This window comes from Cetorhinus maximus, chromosome 24 (genome assembly GCF_964194155.1).
Source record: "Cetorhinus maximus chromosome 24, sCetMax3.hap1.1, whole genome shotgun sequence".
Taxonomy (NCBI): Eukaryota; Metazoa; Chordata; class Chondrichthyes; order Lamniformes; family Cetorhinidae; genus Cetorhinus; species Cetorhinus maximus.
The window spans coordinates 1008244-1025446 of record NC_135902.1 but is presented as its reverse complement, the minus strand read 5'-3'; the positions used below and the strand labels follow the sequence as shown (position 1 = coordinate 1025446).

At 44.3% G+C, this 17203-nt stretch overlaps 1 protein-coding gene across 2 annotated transcripts in view; it reads right to left on the bottom strand.

The window, feature by feature from the left end:
• Positions 1–17203, bottom strand: part of nup85 (nucleoporin 85) — a 48114-nt gene that overhangs the window by 16894 nt on the left and 14017 nt on the right. For both annotated transcript variants that reach the window (XM_078570633.1, XM_078570634.1), the window contains exons 10-14: positions 8232–8363; positions 6885–6991; positions 4556–4639; positions 3282–3347; positions 2976–3127 (exon numbers count right to left, since the gene is read on the bottom strand). In XM_078570633.1, coding sequence (XP_078426759.1) covers positions 2976–3127; positions 3282–3347; positions 4556–4639; positions 6885–6991; positions 8232–8363 — 541 coding nt within the window. The remainder of the gene's footprint in view (positions 1–2975; positions 3128–3281; positions 3348–4555; positions 4640–6884; positions 6992–8231; positions 8364–17203) is intronic.

The following is a 17203-nucleotide window of genomic DNA, read 5'->3' as shown; positions in this document are numbered from 1 at the left end:
ACAAGGAACTCAGTGACTTGGGAGGAACGGTTCAGGGAAGGATGTAACAAGGACTGGAAGAATAGGTTATCAAAGTGCACATTCTGGGGTACAGGAGCATCAGGGGGTGTATGGATCCAGTGAGGTGAAATCGAGTGGTAGTGATTAGGTAGCGGAAAAGGGGAACGAAAACAGAAAATGCTGGAAAAACTCATCAGGTCTAACAGCATCTGTGGAGAGAAAAACAGAGGTAACATTTCGAGTCTGTATCACTCTTCTTCAGAGCTAAAGAGAAGTAAAAATTTGATGAAATTTATACTGTTTAAGGGAGGTGGAGCAGGTGAACCTGGATAGAAGGCCAGCAATAGGTGGGAACAAAGGAGAGATTGACAAAGATGTCATGAACAAAAGGACAAAGGGGTGTTAATGGCAGTGGTACTGGCTTAAGGAGGTGCTGATAGTGGCAAAGGTAAGAAAGCAGAATGTGATAATAGCAGGACAAGGGTAAGCACTCTGGAAAGAACAACATGAACAAGTGACAGATGGCCCTTATGGGGGTGGGAGGGGACAAAAGATCGAAAATAGGATAAAAGGTGGGGATAAGACAATGAATAAATGAATAAAAATGAAAATAAATTTTTAAAATTTAGAAGTATGATAAAAATAATAAAAGTTAATAAAAATGAATATTGAAAAAAGGGGGTAAAAAAAGGGGTGGGGATGGAGGAGAGAGTTCATGATCTGAAGTTGTTGAACTCAATATTCAGTCCGGAAGGCTGTAAAGTGCCTAGTCGGAAGATGAGGTGCTGTTCCTCCAGTTTGCGTTGAGCTTCACTGGAACATTGCAGCAGGCCAAGGACAGACATGTGGGCATGAGAGCAGGGTGGAGTGTTAAAATGGCAAGCGACAGGAAGGTCTGGGTCATGCTTGCGGACAGACCGAAGGTGTTCTGCAAAGCGGTCACCCAGTCTGCATTTGGTCTCTCCAATGTAGAGGAGACCGCATTGGGAGCAGCGAATGCAGTAGATTAAATTGAGGGAAGTGCAAGTGAAGCGCTGCTTCACCTGAAAGGAGTGTTTGGGGCCTTGGACGGTGAGGAGGGAAGAAGTAAAGGGGCAGGTGTTGCACCTTCTGAGATTGCATGGGAAGGTGCCGTGGGAGGTAGATGAGATGTTGGGGATGATAGAGGAGTGGACCAGGGACTATGGAATGCCATCGGGGGGGGTGAAGGGAAGATGTGTTTGGTGGTGGCATCGTGCTGGAGTTGGCAGAAATGGTGGAGGATGATCCTTTGAATGCGGAGGCTGGTGGGATGAAAAGTGAGGACAAGGGGGACCCTATCATGGTTCTGGGGGGGAGTGGAAGGGGTGAGGGCAGAGGCGCAGGAGATGGGTCGGACACGGTTGAGGGCCCTGTCAATCATCGTGGGTGGGAAACCTCGGTTAAGGAAGAAGGAAGACATGTCAGAAGCGCTGTTTTGGAAAGTGGCATCATCGGAATAGATGCGACGGAGGCGAAGTAACTGAGAGAATGGGATGGAGCCCTTATAGGAAGCGGGGTGTGAGGAGCTGTAGTCGAGGTAGCTGTGGGAGTCGGTAGGTTTGTAATGAATGTTGGTGGACAGTCTATCACCAAAAATTGAGACAGAGAGGTCAAGGGAAGCGAGATCCGCATCTTGCGCGTCTGTTCCGATGATGTCACTTTCCAAAATGGCACTTCTGACATGTCTTCCTTCACTGAGGTTTCCCACCCACTGTGGTCGGAGATGGACTGTGTGAAGGTGATGGAGGGGTGGAAATTGGAAGCAAAATTGATAAAATTTTTCCAGGTCCAGACGAGAGCATGAAGCGGCACCAAAACAATCATCGATGTACTGAAAAAAAGAGTTGTGGGAGGGGGCCTGAGTAGGACTGGAACAAGGAATGTTCCACATACCTCATAGAGACTGGCATAACTGGGGCCCACGAGGGTACCCATAGCCACACCTTTTATTTGGATAAAGTGGGACAAGTTTAAGGAGAAATTGTTCAGTGAGATAATAAGTTCAGCCAGACGGAAAAGAGTGGTGGTGGATGGGATTTGTTCGGGCCTCTGGTGGGGGATGGAGGTGTAGTGGGATTGGACGTCCATGGTGAAGGGGAGGCAGTTAGGGGCAGGGAACTGGAAATTGTTGATATGACGTAGGGCATCAGAGGAATCACAGCTGTAGGTGGGAAGAGACTGGACAAGGGGAGAGAGAACGGAGTCAAGATAGGAAGAAATGAGTTCCGTGGGGCAGGAACAGGCTGACATGATCAGTCTACCAGGACAGTCCTGTTTGTGGATTTTGGGGAGGAGGTAGAAGCGGGCTGTCCGAGGTTGGGAGACTATGAGGCTGGAAGCTGTGGAGGGAAGATCTCCAGAGGAGATGAGGTCAGTGACAGTCCTGGAAACAATGGCTTGATGTTCAGTGGTGGGGTCATGGTCCAGGGGGAGGTAGGAGGAAGTGTCTGAGAGTTGTCGCTCAGCCTCTGTGACGTAGAGGTCAGTGCGCCAGACAACAACAGCACCACCCTTGCCAGCAGGTTTGAAAACAAAGTCAGGGTTGGACCTAAGTGACCTGCTGAGTGTTGTTGCCAAAAGAAACATTGTTGGGTGGGTGGGTGTGGAGTGGGTGGGTGTGGAGTGGGCATTGGGCTGACTGAAGCACTAATCCAGGAAGGGGAATGGTAGGGGTGGGTGGGGGAGGGCAGGAGAATGAACACACATTTCTCAAAAGCTGCCCTGAAGATTCCTGTATGACCTGGAAGCAGTTGGATAGAGGGTCCAAAGTGTGGAAACTCCCCATTTCCCATTATCAACATCTCCCCCCTTCACAATAGTTCACACCAAAAAGTCCTATTTCCCCAAGAATGTCAGAGTTAAATGAATACAAACTGGGACATCATACCTCAATCACCACCACCCACCACCCCCACTCCCAACCAAATTCTAATTCTAAATAAACAGCTCTTCACCTTGCTCTGTCATCTGGCGCTGCTCACATATTCTCAACACCTTCAGTGCCTTGCGTTCAGTGTTCAGCGGTATGCGCTCAATATAAAGCTCCAGGTAAATGCGACCAAACTGCGGACAGTGGTCAAAGTAGTCCACGGCCAGCTGCCAGAGGCTGAAATCATTCAATAGCAGAGACACATTAACCCACAAAAAAAAGCACAGAGAATCTCTACACCAACCCTTAATAACAAAGCACACACGTATATAGTGAGCATGGTTCAGATATAGTGTTGTCTCATTGAAACTAAAACCCTGCAGTGACCTACCTGTCATGGTTGAAGAGCCCAGAGGCATATTCCAGAATGAGGAATTCACGAAGATTTGAACCAAAACTGTAACAAGAAAAACACAAGATAAGAATAAAACCAACTCCAAAACCTTGACGCAACACGTTAAACTTTGCTATGATCTTGAACAACAAGCCTTAGAAATGCAATCCAACTGCTTGGGAGTGAATGTAAGGCCTAGCCAGCAGTAAGCTGTATTGCCTCTTCGTACACTTATTCTACTCCAAATCCTCCATAGTGGTCCCTCATTTTCAATACACAACCAGTTTAAAATGTTACAAGTATGCAGAACCTACCCCTGGCCCCCGCACCACTATATCCATGTAAGTAACGCAAACCCATACAGACCAAAAAGTCCTCTGGACAATTCCTGGCTAATGCTAAGGTCACTGATCTCAGCCAAGGCCACAGGAAGAATGCTACAACAAGCCTCAGCACTCCCTGATTCAGGTGAAGTCCTGTTACATGGGGCACAAGTCCAAATGCTGGGTGAGTACAGGGTCATGATTGGTTGCAATGCCATCCACTCAGAGCACAGGAAGAGAATCTTGCCTGGTGTTCAGTAGTGGAAGAGGCTGATAGCAACTGGCAGTCACTTGTGGAGTCAACCTCTGTAGTGCAGACGGCAATCTGGGAGAACATTTACTGAAATACCAGCTGCCCTTACAAGCAAGAGGGGAAAAAGGCTCTGGAAATAGGCCGAGATCAGGTCCAATTCTACAATTACACTGATGAAAGATCTTGATAAGTCACAGGGGTGTTTCGTTTAAACACTTTTGTGTTTCTACCTTTCAAGCCTCCTATATTATCCAGTAATTAAACCCAAAACTGTGCTCTAAAATAGTTTTCAGGAATATTATAGTGGGGGAGCAACAGGTCCTGGGTCCAGAGCTGCCCCCTATCAGAGTGTGATGGGACCCGGATCCAGACTGAAACCACAGGCACAAGTTCTTATTCTTCTGCGCTCCAGCAACAAATCAAAAACTAAAATCTCCCCACCACTCACCATCTCAGAACATCATTCCCTTTATTCTTTTTCAAAAGTGCAAAAATAAACAGAACACTGAACTGCGGGGCAGTGAATAAAGACACCAAGGCACATGGAGCAGCAAATGTCATGAGCACAGCTCAGAGAGATGGGCTGTTATAAGTGCCAGCAATATAATGCATTATCATACAGGGAAATCCTCAGCACAGGCTGATAAAACTAAGGGCAAGTACTCTCACCCTGCTGATTAAACATACACACTCACTGAAGATTATGGGACTGCAGGAGGTTGCAATGATCCAGTAGGTCTGTTAGATGAGCCACAAACCACCAATTATTCAGGATGACACTGTAACAAGAGACATGTGAAACAAATTAGCATATGGGAACACTGGCATACCAGAATGGCAAAGCCATGCTTCTATAAAAAATAAGAAAGAAGCTGAGAGCACGCAACTCGAGAGGTTATCAGAAGCACCTAACATGGTGCCACATGCTTTGATAACTCAGTCTCAGCAACCGTTACATTTTAAATGAGCAGTATACCGAAACACAGCTTGCATTGGCTCCAAACCCACGAACTGCTCAGTGAGTTAGTCCAGCAGTTGAATCGTAGAGAAAGAGCAACAAGTCAAACTTGGGTTAGAGAAGAGGGAAATCATGAGAAGAGGGTAGGTGGGAGTGTTGAAGGGTATGGGGACAAGTGGGTAGGTGAGAGCAACAATAACTTGTATTTACATAGCACCTTTAACACAGCAAAAGGTCTCAAGATATTTCACAGAAGCGTTACCAAACAAAATTTGACACTGAGCCACATAGGGAGATATTAGGACAGAAAATTTGGTCAAAGTGGTAGGTTTTAAGGAGCATCTTGAAGGAAAAAAAAAAGAGGTAGAGAAAGAGAGATTTATGAAGGGAATTGTAGAGCTTGGGGCCTTGGCAATTGAACAGCCATCAATGGTGGAGTGACTAAAGTTGGGAATGCATAAGAGACCAGAATTAAGAGAAGCATAGAGGTCTTGGAGGGATGCAGGAGGTTACAGAGATAGGGAGGGAAAAGCCACATAGGGATTTGAAAACAAGGATTCAAATTTTTTAAATCAAGGCATTTTCCAGCAGACAATATAGGTTAGCAAGAATAGGATGATGGTGAACAGGGCTTAGAACAAATTAGGATGAAGGAGGCAGAGTTTTAGAGGAGTTCAAGTCTGTGGAAGATGGGAGGCTTGCTAGAAGAGCAGAGGAATAGTCGAGTCTAGAGGTATCAAATGGATGAGGATTTCAGCAGCTGAACTGATACAGGGGCAGAGTCCAACAATCTTACAGAGATGGAAATAGGTGGTCTTGGTGATGGGACCAGAAGCTCATCCCCAGATCAATTGAGATGGCAATCCTGCCAACTGTATGACTCAGCCCCAAACAGTGACTGTGGAGAAGGATGGAGTTGGTGGCCAGGGAACAGAATTTGTGGCAGGAACCAAAAACAATGATTTTGGTCTGCTCAAAATGTCTGCTCACCCAGGACTGGAAGTCACACAGGTGGAGGACACGATGAGATGGAGTTGATCTCTGAAAATTAACTTCATAATCTGTCCTCCTCTTGTGCAGGTTAAGCGAGTGGCAAAAACGTGGCAGATGAAATCGAATGTGGGGAAAATATGCACTTTGGCAGAAAGAAGAGAGGAGTTGAATATTATTTACATGGAGAAAGACTGCAGAAAGCTGCAGCACAGAGGGATTTGGGGGTCCTCGTGCATGAATCCCAAAAAGCTAACACAAGTTCAGCAGGTAATAGGGGAGGCAAATGGAACGTTGGCCTTTATTTCAAAAGGAATGGGGTATAAAAATAGGGAAGCCTTGCTAAAATTATACAAGGCACTAGTTAGACCACACCTAGAATACTGTGAACAGTTTTGGTCCCCTTATCTAAGGAAAGATACACTGGCATTGGAGGCAGTCCAGAAGATCCAGGGTATGGAGGGATTTTCTTATGAGGAGAGGTTGAGTAGGTTGGGCCTGTACTCACTGGAGTTTAAAAGAATGAGAGGTGACCTTATTGAAACATATAGATTCTTAGGGGGCTTGACACGGTAGATGTTGAGAGGTTGCTTCCCCTTGTGAGAGTCTAGGACCATGGGCATAATCTCAGAGTAAGGGGTCGCCCATTTAAGACAGAGATGAGGAGGAATTTCTTCTCTCAGAGGGTAGTGAATCTGTGGAATTCTTTACTGAGAAAGGGTTGTAGAGATTGGGTCATTAAGTATATTCAAGGCTGAGATAGATTTTTAATCAGTAAGGGAATCAAGGGTTATGGGGAAAAGGCAGGAAATTGGTGTTGAGGATTATCAGATTAGCCATGATCCCATTGAATGGTGGAACAGACCCGATGGGCCGAATGGCCTATTTCTGCTCCTATATCTTATGGCCTTTGGCATACCAGATGAAGGAAATGGATATAATGTGTGGGGAAACCATGTTTTCACATTCAGAGTGAAATCAGAAGAAAAATCAGTCACCAACATCTTTTTTCTGAAGGCAGAAGAGATACAATTTGACTGAGCTTTTGTGTGTGTTGCAGGTGGGTGGGTGCTCACCTGCAGTCTTTCAACACCTGGTGGATATTGAATTCGAATGCTGCCAACAGGATACGGTCCAGGGCCTCAGGCGGACTCCCAAAAGCAGCAAATTGATCCAGACTCAGCTACACACAGCAAGAGGGAGGGAAATCACTGTCAGGAAGGTCACAACATACAAGAGGTAGCTCGTAACAGCTGATTGGTTGCTCATTTCTAACCTCTTAACCCTTCTCCTGGCACACATTCTCATTTTTCTTCTAATCTAAACTACTATGGTCAGGGCTCCTCTGAAATTTCCCCACTCATTCCAGTTACAATGCAAATACCCAGTCTTACATACACTTCCTCCTTCCTAAATTCTCATGAAATCAATACTTGGCATTCTGAACTCATTCTTTCATGGGACCTCAGAACTATCACCTCCTTCAGTCTGTACTCTCTCCTAAAATTTATCCCCATTTTACACCCATGACTGCACTGCCTAATGCACAGTTAGCATGCAGTGTCAAGGATGTTGTACTTTCAGTTTAGGAGGAACCAAAGAGGAAGATACTGAGCAATTTGACTGAGCCAGTGGAGTGGCAAAAAATGTGCCCAGTGGTACCAGGATATTCACAAACACGAGCCGAGTGCAGTGGGCATCACTCAAAAACTAACCTGCTCAAACTAAAAATGTGCTTGCAAAACAATTATTCAGATTAGCCTTGTCTCACACCATGAGCTTTGACAATTTACCCAGCTTTCTCAATTTAAGAAAGAATCCCCTGATTTTTTTTACCTCCGACAACATAAAACATGTTGCAATTAACTTAAAGTATTAGAACACCACAGCCAACTTCAGAAGATTAGCAACTGCTTTGTCAAGCACTTCATAATTCCGTCCCATCAAACACTCCCATGGTAGTTACAGCACAATAGTTACAGTTACTTACTGAATAAAGCTCCCTCTAGACTATCCACATCAAACACTCCAAGAACAGGTAAAGCTCCATGCACACTGCCCATCATCACTCTCAGAACAGTTACAGCACAGGGTTAGATACAGGGTAAAGCTCCCTCTATCCTGTCCCCATCAAACGTCATAGTATACACCCGATTCTAGACTGATATGCTCTGTATCTTCAAAATTTCCTCTTAACTTTGCAGACTTTAATACAAACTGTCCAAACTGAAGTCAAGGTTAAAGGTTGGTGCCCAACCCAGCCTTCCCTCTGACTCCAGTGCCCCCTGCACCTCTCTTTCCACATCGAGTATCAGTTTCAGGGAGTGAGTGTCTGAATGGATTGCTCCCCCTAACCAAATTAAGAACCACACTGTATTTTGGTGGATAAGCTGGGCAATTACAAGTTCTCAAAGATTTCTTACCTCAGCATATTGATAAAGGTCAGTAGGTTTTATAGTTGGGTGACAGTACAGTAGCTTAGTGACCAGGAAGTGGTACCATGTAGACATGAGATCCTTTTTGTCAAACAATGCTTCCTCATTACCCGCTAGGATCTAAGAAGGGAACAGAAATTGTTTGTAAGGAGCCAACTCAGTCATGTCACAAATAGTTCATGCACCAATTAGTCAAGCTCAGCAAGGGAAGCAGTAGAAGCAGGACGACTGGTCATGTCACAGTGATCCAGGGTGAAGTAGCAAGGGGAACATGAGTTGGAGCTCTTACTGCCACACAGCAGAAAGCACAAGTGAAAAGAGACCAAACTAATGTCTTGACCATTCCTGAAACACCCATCCATCTGTTCCAACCAATGTGAACAATCTCTAATTGCAATACATTAACACTTATGGAAACAGCTACCAGGGCACCTTACAAGGAGATGCAAGGTAAGGACTTCTTCACGGTGTGACCACATCTGGAATGGTCTCTGGGTAGAGCAATGGAAGCAAAAACTCTTCAGTCATTCAAGTGGTTGTTGTATTGAAGAATGTCATAAGGTTTCCATGTACTTTCTTTATGAACAATGTAAGGAACATATCGTTATTTCTGTTGGGCTATTGTAAAGAACATATATTTTTATTTTCTGTTGGACTGTGGATTAGAATTACAATGGCTGCAGGTTGAAAGACATGTCCACTGGAACAGGATGAGTGATATATATAATGTTGCAGTCCTGGAACAGAGTGTACTGTGAAAGACAGGATGGTGCCGGAAAGGAGTCCTGGACTAAGGGAGCTGCCTGGCAACAACGTTTTAATTGGCTCCTGACAAGGTGAACAGGTTTTGTGTGAGAAGCAAGATAGAAGAATAGCTCCTAGTCTGAAAGGAACAAGAAAGGAACCTCTTTCTCCTGTGTGGGGAAGATTCCAGTAATTCCAGAATAACAGCTAGCTGGCTTTTCTCCTCGTATCCCTATAACCTGCTCTCTTTCTGAAAACCCCTGTAAAAAGGAAATTGGGAAAACCACTGTTAGAGACATTGAAAAGCAAAGTTCTCAACCAGTGAACTAAATACTGAAAGTGCTGGAAGACCACCTTGTGTCATCAACAAGAACTGAAAGAAATTTGGAAGACATCGATCAAAATCAACCCATCGAATCCTGTACTCCAGATTGGTGCTATTGAACTGTTATATCCCACCCTTAAAATCCATGTTTTGTGTGTCTTACATGTCTTGTGTGTGTGTGTGCATAGGGATTTAATGGGGTAGAGTTTAAGTTAGAGCTAGAAATTAGCAGTTCATATTTCTTTCTTTTACCACTGGTTAATGACAGTTTGTTCAATAAACAGTTATTTACTTATTAAGTTTATAAACCTGGTGCTCATAATTCTGTTAACCTAAATTAAAGAGTCAGGTAGAATTGGGGAAATCTGGTGGTTTGATCAAACTTTTCACATTTGTCACGGCTCAGGGTACAGTGGGGTTTGATATGACAGCGCCCTTTCCCCAATGAGTTGTGACAACAATCAAATGATTGTAAAAAAGTCAACATTTTGGTGGGTAATACAGGGCTAGGTGTGGTGTTAAGATCACTGTTCAAGAAAGATCTTGGGTCTGATCCTATTGAGTGTATATACAATTGCCTAAACGCAGGTACAGGAACAGGCCATTTTGTTCCAACTTCAATCAGATCATGGCTGATCGCTCTCTCAGCTCCACACACCAGTCTTTAATCTGCACTGGAGTTCTGCTTTGAGCTTCATGAGTGCTTAAGTTGGAGTTTGGTGAGAGAGAGTTCAGTGAAGAGGGAAGGAGCTGATCCTTTCATTTTCTACCTTTCCTCAGAAAGAAGAGTGGTGGCCTTGGTAGGTAGGACCAGGTGAGTATTTCTTCTATCCTTAATATTCTCTAAAGTAGAGGAAGTAAAAGTAAAGGGAGTAAGTTAAGGGTAAGTCATGGCAAGGCAGCTTGGCCAAGTGGAATGCTCCTCCTGTGCGATGTGGGAAGTCAGGGACACTTCCAGGTGTCCAGAGCGACCACATGTGCAGGAAGTGTTGCCAGCTGCTGCTCCAGTTCTGAAACGTGGATTTTGAGTCACTGTGGGGCATCCGCTTGGATGAGACCTTTGTGGGTAGCATGTACAGTGAGATGGTCACACTGCAAGTAAAGAGGCAGAAAGGGACTGGGTGACCACCAGAGAGTAAAAGCATTAGGCAGGTAGTGCAGGAGTTCCCTGGAACCATCTCCCTCTCTAACAGATTTTCCATTTTGGATACTGCTGGGGGACATGCTTTCTCAAGGGAATGCAGTATGAGCCAAGTCTGTGCCATCACAAGTGGCTCATCTGCACCGCTGAGTAGTGGGGGGGTAAAGAGTGGCACAGCAATAGTGATAGGGGATTCTATCGTAAGGGTAACAGATAAACAATTCTGCAGCCGCAGACGTGACACCAGGATGGTATGTTGCCTCCCTGGCGCCAGGGTCAAGGATGTCACTAAGCGGCTGCAGGACATTCTGAAGGGGGAGGGCGAACAGCCAGAGGTCATGGTCCAGATAGGTACCAACGACATAGGTAAAAGGAGGGATGAGGTCCTGTAAGCAGAATAAAGGGAGCTAGGAAATAAATTAAAAAGCAGGACCTCAAAAGTAGTAATCTCAGGATTAGTCCCAGTGCCGTGTGCTAATGAGATCAGGAATAGAATAGACCAGATGACTGCGTGGCTGGAGAGATGGTGTAGGATGGAGGGATTTAGATTCCTGAGAGGCGTTGGGACCAATCCTGGGGAAGATGGGACGTTTACAAGTTAGACGGGTTGCACCCCAGGAGGACTGGGACCAATATTCTCACAGGGGTATTCGCTAGTATTGTGGGGGAGGGTTTAAACTAGAATGGCAGGGGGATGGGAACCTGAGTGGGGAGACACAAGAGGGGTAAACAAAGATAGAAATGAAAGTCAGAAAAGTAGAAATCAAAAGTGGAAGTCAGAGGAAGCAAGGGCTAGCAGCAAATAGGGGCATGGTACACAAAAAAAATGTTAAAAAGACAAGTCCAAAAGGCACTGTATCTGAATGCAAGGACCATTTGCAATAAGGCAGACGAATTAACAGCACAAATAGATGTAAACGGGTACGATATGATTGTGATTAAGGTTGTCACCTTAATGGCTGCAGGGTAACCAAGGTTGGAACTGAATATCCAAGGGTACTCGATAGTTAGGAAGGACTGACAAAAAGTAAAAGGAGGTGGGGTGGCGTTGTTAGTTAAGAATGAATTCAGTGTAATAGTGAGAGGATATTGGCTCAGAAAATCTAGATGTAGAATCAGTCTGGGTGGAGCAAAGAAGCAACAAGGGGCGGAAAACATTAGTGGGAGTTGTCTATAGGCCTCCAAGCCATAGTGGTAAGGTAGGGGAGACATTAAACAGGAAATTAGAGATGCATGTAATAAGGGTGCAACAATAACAATGGGTGACTTTAATCTACACATAGACTAGGCAAACCAAATTAGCAATAATACTGTGGTGGATGAATTCCTGAGTGCATACGAGATGTTTTTAGATCAGTACGTCCAGGAGCCCATAGGGAACAGGCTATCCTAGAATTGGTATTGTGTAATGAGAAAGGGTTAATTAATAATCTTGTTGTGCAGGGTCCTTTAGGGAACAGTGACCATATCATGATAAGAATTCTTCATTAGGTTGGAAAGTGAAGTAGTTGAATCCAAAACTAGGGTCTTAAATCTAAACAAAGGAAACTACAAATGTATGAAGTGTGGGTTGGTTAATGTAGATTGGGGAACTTCATTAAAAGGCATGACGGAGGACAGGCAATGGCTAATATTTAAGGAGCAAATGTATGCATTGCAATAGTGTACATTCCTTTCTGGTGCAAAAACAGGAAAAGCGGCCAAACCATGGCTAACAAAATAAATTAAGGATAATATTAGATTTAAAAAAGGAGTCATATAAGTTTGCTAGAAAAAGTAGCAAGCCTGAGGATTGGGAGCAGTTTAGAATTCAGCAAAGGAGGACCAAGAGATTGACTGAGGGGAAAAATAGAGTGTGAGAGTAAACTTGCAAGGAACATAAAAGCTACCTGTAAAAGCTTCTATAAGTCTGTAAAAAGAAAAAGATTATTGAAGACAATACAGTCTGAAATGGGAGAATTTATAATAGAGATCAAGGAAATGACAGGGTAATTAAACAACTACTTTCGTTCTGTCTTCACGGAGGAAGACACAAATAACTTCCCAGAAATGCTAGGGAACCAAGGGTCTAGTAAGGAGGAATTGAAGGAAATTAGTATTGCCAAAACAAAAAATAGTGCTGGAAAAATTAATGGGACTGAAAGCCGATAAATCCCTAGGGCCTGATAATCTATCTCTTAGGGTACCAAAGGAGGTAGTCATGGAAATAGTGGATGCGTTGGTTGTCATCTTCCAAAACTCTGTAAATGCTGGAACAGACCCGGCAGATTAGAGGGCGGCAAATGTAACCCCACTTTATAAAAAAAGAGAGGGAGAAAACAGGGAATTACAGACCAGTTAGCCTAACATCAGTAGCAGGGAAAATGCTACAGTATTATAAACAACGTGATAACACAGTACTTCGAAAATATAAACAGGATTAGACAAAGTCAACATGGATTTATGAAAGGTAAATCATGTTTGACAAACCTACTGGTGCTTTTTAAGGACATAACTAGCAGAATAGATAATGGAGAACCAGTGGATGTGGTGTATTTGGATTTTCAGAAAGCTTTTGATAAAATCCCACATAAGAGGTTAGTCTGTAAAATTAAAGCACATGGGATTGGGGGTAATATATTGGCATGGATTGAGGATTGGTTAGCAGACATGAAACAGAGTAGGAATAAATGGGTCTTTTTCAGAGTGGCACTAGTGGGGTACCACAGGAATCAGTGCTTGGGCCCCAGCTGTTCACAATATATATCAATGATTTGGATGAGGGAACCAAATGTAATATTTCCAAGTTTGCTGACAACATGAAACTTGGTAGTAATGAGGGTGGTGAGGAGGATGTCAAGAAACTTCAAGGTGATTTAGACAAGTTGAGTGAGTGGGCAAATACATGACAGATGCAGCATAATGTGGATAAGTGTGAAGTTATCCACTTTGGTAGGAAAAACAGAATGGCAGAGTATTATTTAAATGGTAATAGATTGGGAAATGTTGATGGAAAAAGGGACCTGGGTGTCCTTGTACACCAATCACTGAAAGCAAGCATGCAGGTGCAGCAAGCATTTAAGGCAGCAAATGGTATGTTGAGAGAGGACTTGAGTACAGGAGAAAGGATGTCTTATTGTAGCTGTACAGGGCCTTGGTACCATACCTGGAGTACTGTGTGCAGTTTTGGTTTCCTTACCTAAGAAAGGATATACATGCCATAGAGGGAGTGCAGCGAAGGTTCACCAGACTGATTCCTGGGATGGCAGGATTGTCATATGAGGAGAGATTGGGCTGACTAGGCCTGTATTTACTTGAGTTTAGAAGAATGAGAGGGGATCTCATTGAAACATATAAAATTCTGACAGGGATGGACAGACTGGATGCAGAGATGATGTTTCCTCTGGCTGGGGGGCGTCTAGAACAAGGGGTCACAGTCTCAGGATACTGGGTAGGCCATTTAGGGCTGAGATAAAGAGAAACTTCTTCACTCAGAGGTTAGTGAACCTGTGGAATTCTCTACCACAAAGGCTGTGGAGGCCAAGTCACTGAATATATTTAAGAAGGAAATAATAGATTTCTAGACTAAAGACATCAAGAGGTATGGGGAGAGTGCAGGAGTATGGCTTTGAGATAGAGGATCAGTCATGATCATGTTAAATGGCGGAGCAGGCTCGAAGGGCCGAATGACCTACTCCTCCTATTTTCTACATTTCTAAGGTTATAGGTCCATAAAGCATTAGGTATTTGTACATCCTGGGAGAAACATTCAGAGAAATTGGGCTTAGTTACTTCTTTTCCAGAGAAAACAAGATCCAAGTAATGGTCCAAATGAAATTTTAAGAAATAGGAGCAGGACTAAACCATTCAGCCCTTCAAGCCTGCTCCATATTCAATAAGATCATGGCTGATCTTTCACCTCAGTTTCACCTTCCCACACATATCCCTGGATTCCCTCAGTATCGAAAAAGCTATTGATCTCTGACTTGAGTACACTCAATGACTGAGCATCCATGATGCTCTGAAGTAGTAAATTCCAAAGGTTCATATCTCTTAAGAGTGAAGAAATTTCTCAGTCGAAATGGTTGACCCTTTATTTGAGGCTGTGACCCATGTTCTAGATTGCCCAATCAGGGGAAACATCCTTGCAGCATCTACCCCGTCAAGCCTTTTAATAATTTTATTGGTCTCAATGAGATCACCTCTCAATCTTCTAAACTCTAGTGAGTACAGACCCAGTCTACTCAATCTCTCACTAATTAGTCTAAAAGAACTTTTCAGAATCACAGAATCACAGTACAAAAGAGGCCCTTCGGCCCATCGAGTCTGCACCGACACGTGAGAAACACCTGACCTACCTAATCCCATTTCCCAACACTTGGCCCATAGCCTTGAATGTTATGACGTGCCAAGTGCTCATCCAGGTACTTTTTAAAGAATGTGAGGCAATCCACCTCCACCACCCTCCCAGGCAGTGCTTTCCAGACCGTCACCACCCTCTGGGTAAAAAAGTTTTTCCTCACATCCCCCCTAAACCTCCTGCCCTTCACCTTGAACTTCTGCCCCCTCGTGACTAACCCTTCAACTAAGGGGAACAGCTGCTCCCTATCCACCCTGTCCATGCCCCTCATAATCTTGTACACCTCGATCAGGTCACCCCTCAGTTTTCTCTCCTCCAACGAAAACAACCCAAGTCTATCCAACCTCTCTTTATAACTTAAATGTTTCATCCCAGGCAACATCCTGGTGAATCTCCTCTGCACCCCCTCCAGTGCAATCACATCCTTCCTATAATGTGGTGACCAGAACTGCACACAGTACTCCAGCTGTGGCCTCACCAAGGTTCTATACAACTCCAACATGACCTCCCTACTTTTGTAATCTATGCCTCGATTAATAAAGGCAAGTGTCCCATATGCCTTTTTCACCACCCCACTAACGTGCCCATCTGCCTTCAGAGATCTATGGACACACACGCCAAGGTCCCTTTGTTCCTCAGAACTTCCTAGTGCCATGCTGTTCATTGAATACTTCCTTATCAAATGACTCCTTCCAAAGTGTATCACCTCACACTTTTCAGGGTTAAATTCCATCTGCCACTTATCTGCCCATTTGAAAATCCCGTCTATATCTTCCTGTAGCCCAAGACACTCAACCTCACTGTTAACCACCCGGCCAATCTTTGTGTCATCTGCAAACTTACTAATCCTACCCCCCACATAGTCATCTATGTCGTTTATATAAATGACAATAGGGGACCCAGCACAGATCCCTGTGGTACGCCACTGGACACTGGCTTCCAGTCACTAAAGCATCCTTCTGTCATCACCCTCTGCCTCCTACAACTAAGCCAATTTTGAATCCACCTTATCAAATTACCCTGTATCCCATGTGCATTTGCCTTCTTTATAAGTCTCCCATGTGGGACCTTGTCAAAGGCTTTGTTGAAATCCATATAAACTACATCAACTGCATTACCCTCATCTACACAGCTGGTCACCTCCTCAAAAAATTCAACCAAATTTGTTAGGCATGACCTCCCTCTGACAAAGCCATGCTGACTATCCCTGATCAAACCTTGCCTTTCCAAGTGGAGATAGATTCCCTCCTTCAGAATTTTCTCCAATAGTTTCCCTACCACTGACGTGAGACTCACTGGCCTGTAGTTCCCTGGCTTCTCTCTACAACCCTTCTTAAATAGAGGAACCACATTAGCTGTTCTCCAGTCCTCTGGCCCCTCCCCTGTGGCCAGAGAGGAATTAAAAATTTGGGTCAGAGCCCCTGCGATCTCCTCCCTTGCCTCCCTCAGCAGTCTGGGATACAAATCATCCGGACCTGGAGATTTGTCCACTTTTAAGCCTGCCAACACCTCCAATACCTTGTCATTCCCTATACCAATTTGCTTAAGAACCTCGCAGTCTCTCTCCCCGAGTTCGATACCTTCATCCTCATTCTCTTGGGTGAAGACAGATGTGAAGTATTCATTCAACACTCTAGCGATGTCCTCTGGCTCCACCCATAGATTGCCCCCTTGGTCCCTAATGGGCCCTACTCTCTCCCTGGTTATCCGCTTCCCTTTGATATACTTATAGAATATCTTGGGATTTTCCCTACTTTTACCAGCCAGAGCTTTCTCATATCCCCTCTTTGCTCTGCTAATTGCTTTCTTAAGCTCCACCCTGCACTTTCTGTACTCCACATTCGTCGCATTCTCTCTAAGGAAATTATATCCTTTGTCACAAATGAGAGTTTCATAAGTTTACATTTTGGGACTGTAGCTTTAAATTTAGGGTAAAGGAAGGGGGAGATGCCACCTGTTCTGCAGTCTGTCTGACTGACAGTAAACCTGGGTGATTTGATTATTGGAGATCAAAGGAAGGCTTAGATTGTTTTACTGAGAAGATGTTGCAAGGTATTTACGTTTGGAAACAATGGCAGCAGTCTGAGTTCGCCATGCGTAGAGTCTCCGAAAGTCCCAGAAAGATGTTGTTGGTATCAGATTATAAACAGTTTTGCTGTAAACTCTCCATTTACTTCTCGGATGAAAGGGAGTTGGGGTCAAGGGCAGCTAATTAGCATTTCTACCTGGATGCAAGGTGTGTATATATGTCACGTGGCTATCAGGGAAAGGGCAGAAAAGGCCATTTTTGAGACCAAGTTACAAGCTGCTCTACAAATCAATGAACATCACAGCAAAAGTTCTGTGTGGTCAGCAGAGATAAGGGGATGCGTGGTTTTGTGAGCTACCACAGCTGGATGTGGGAGGGAGAA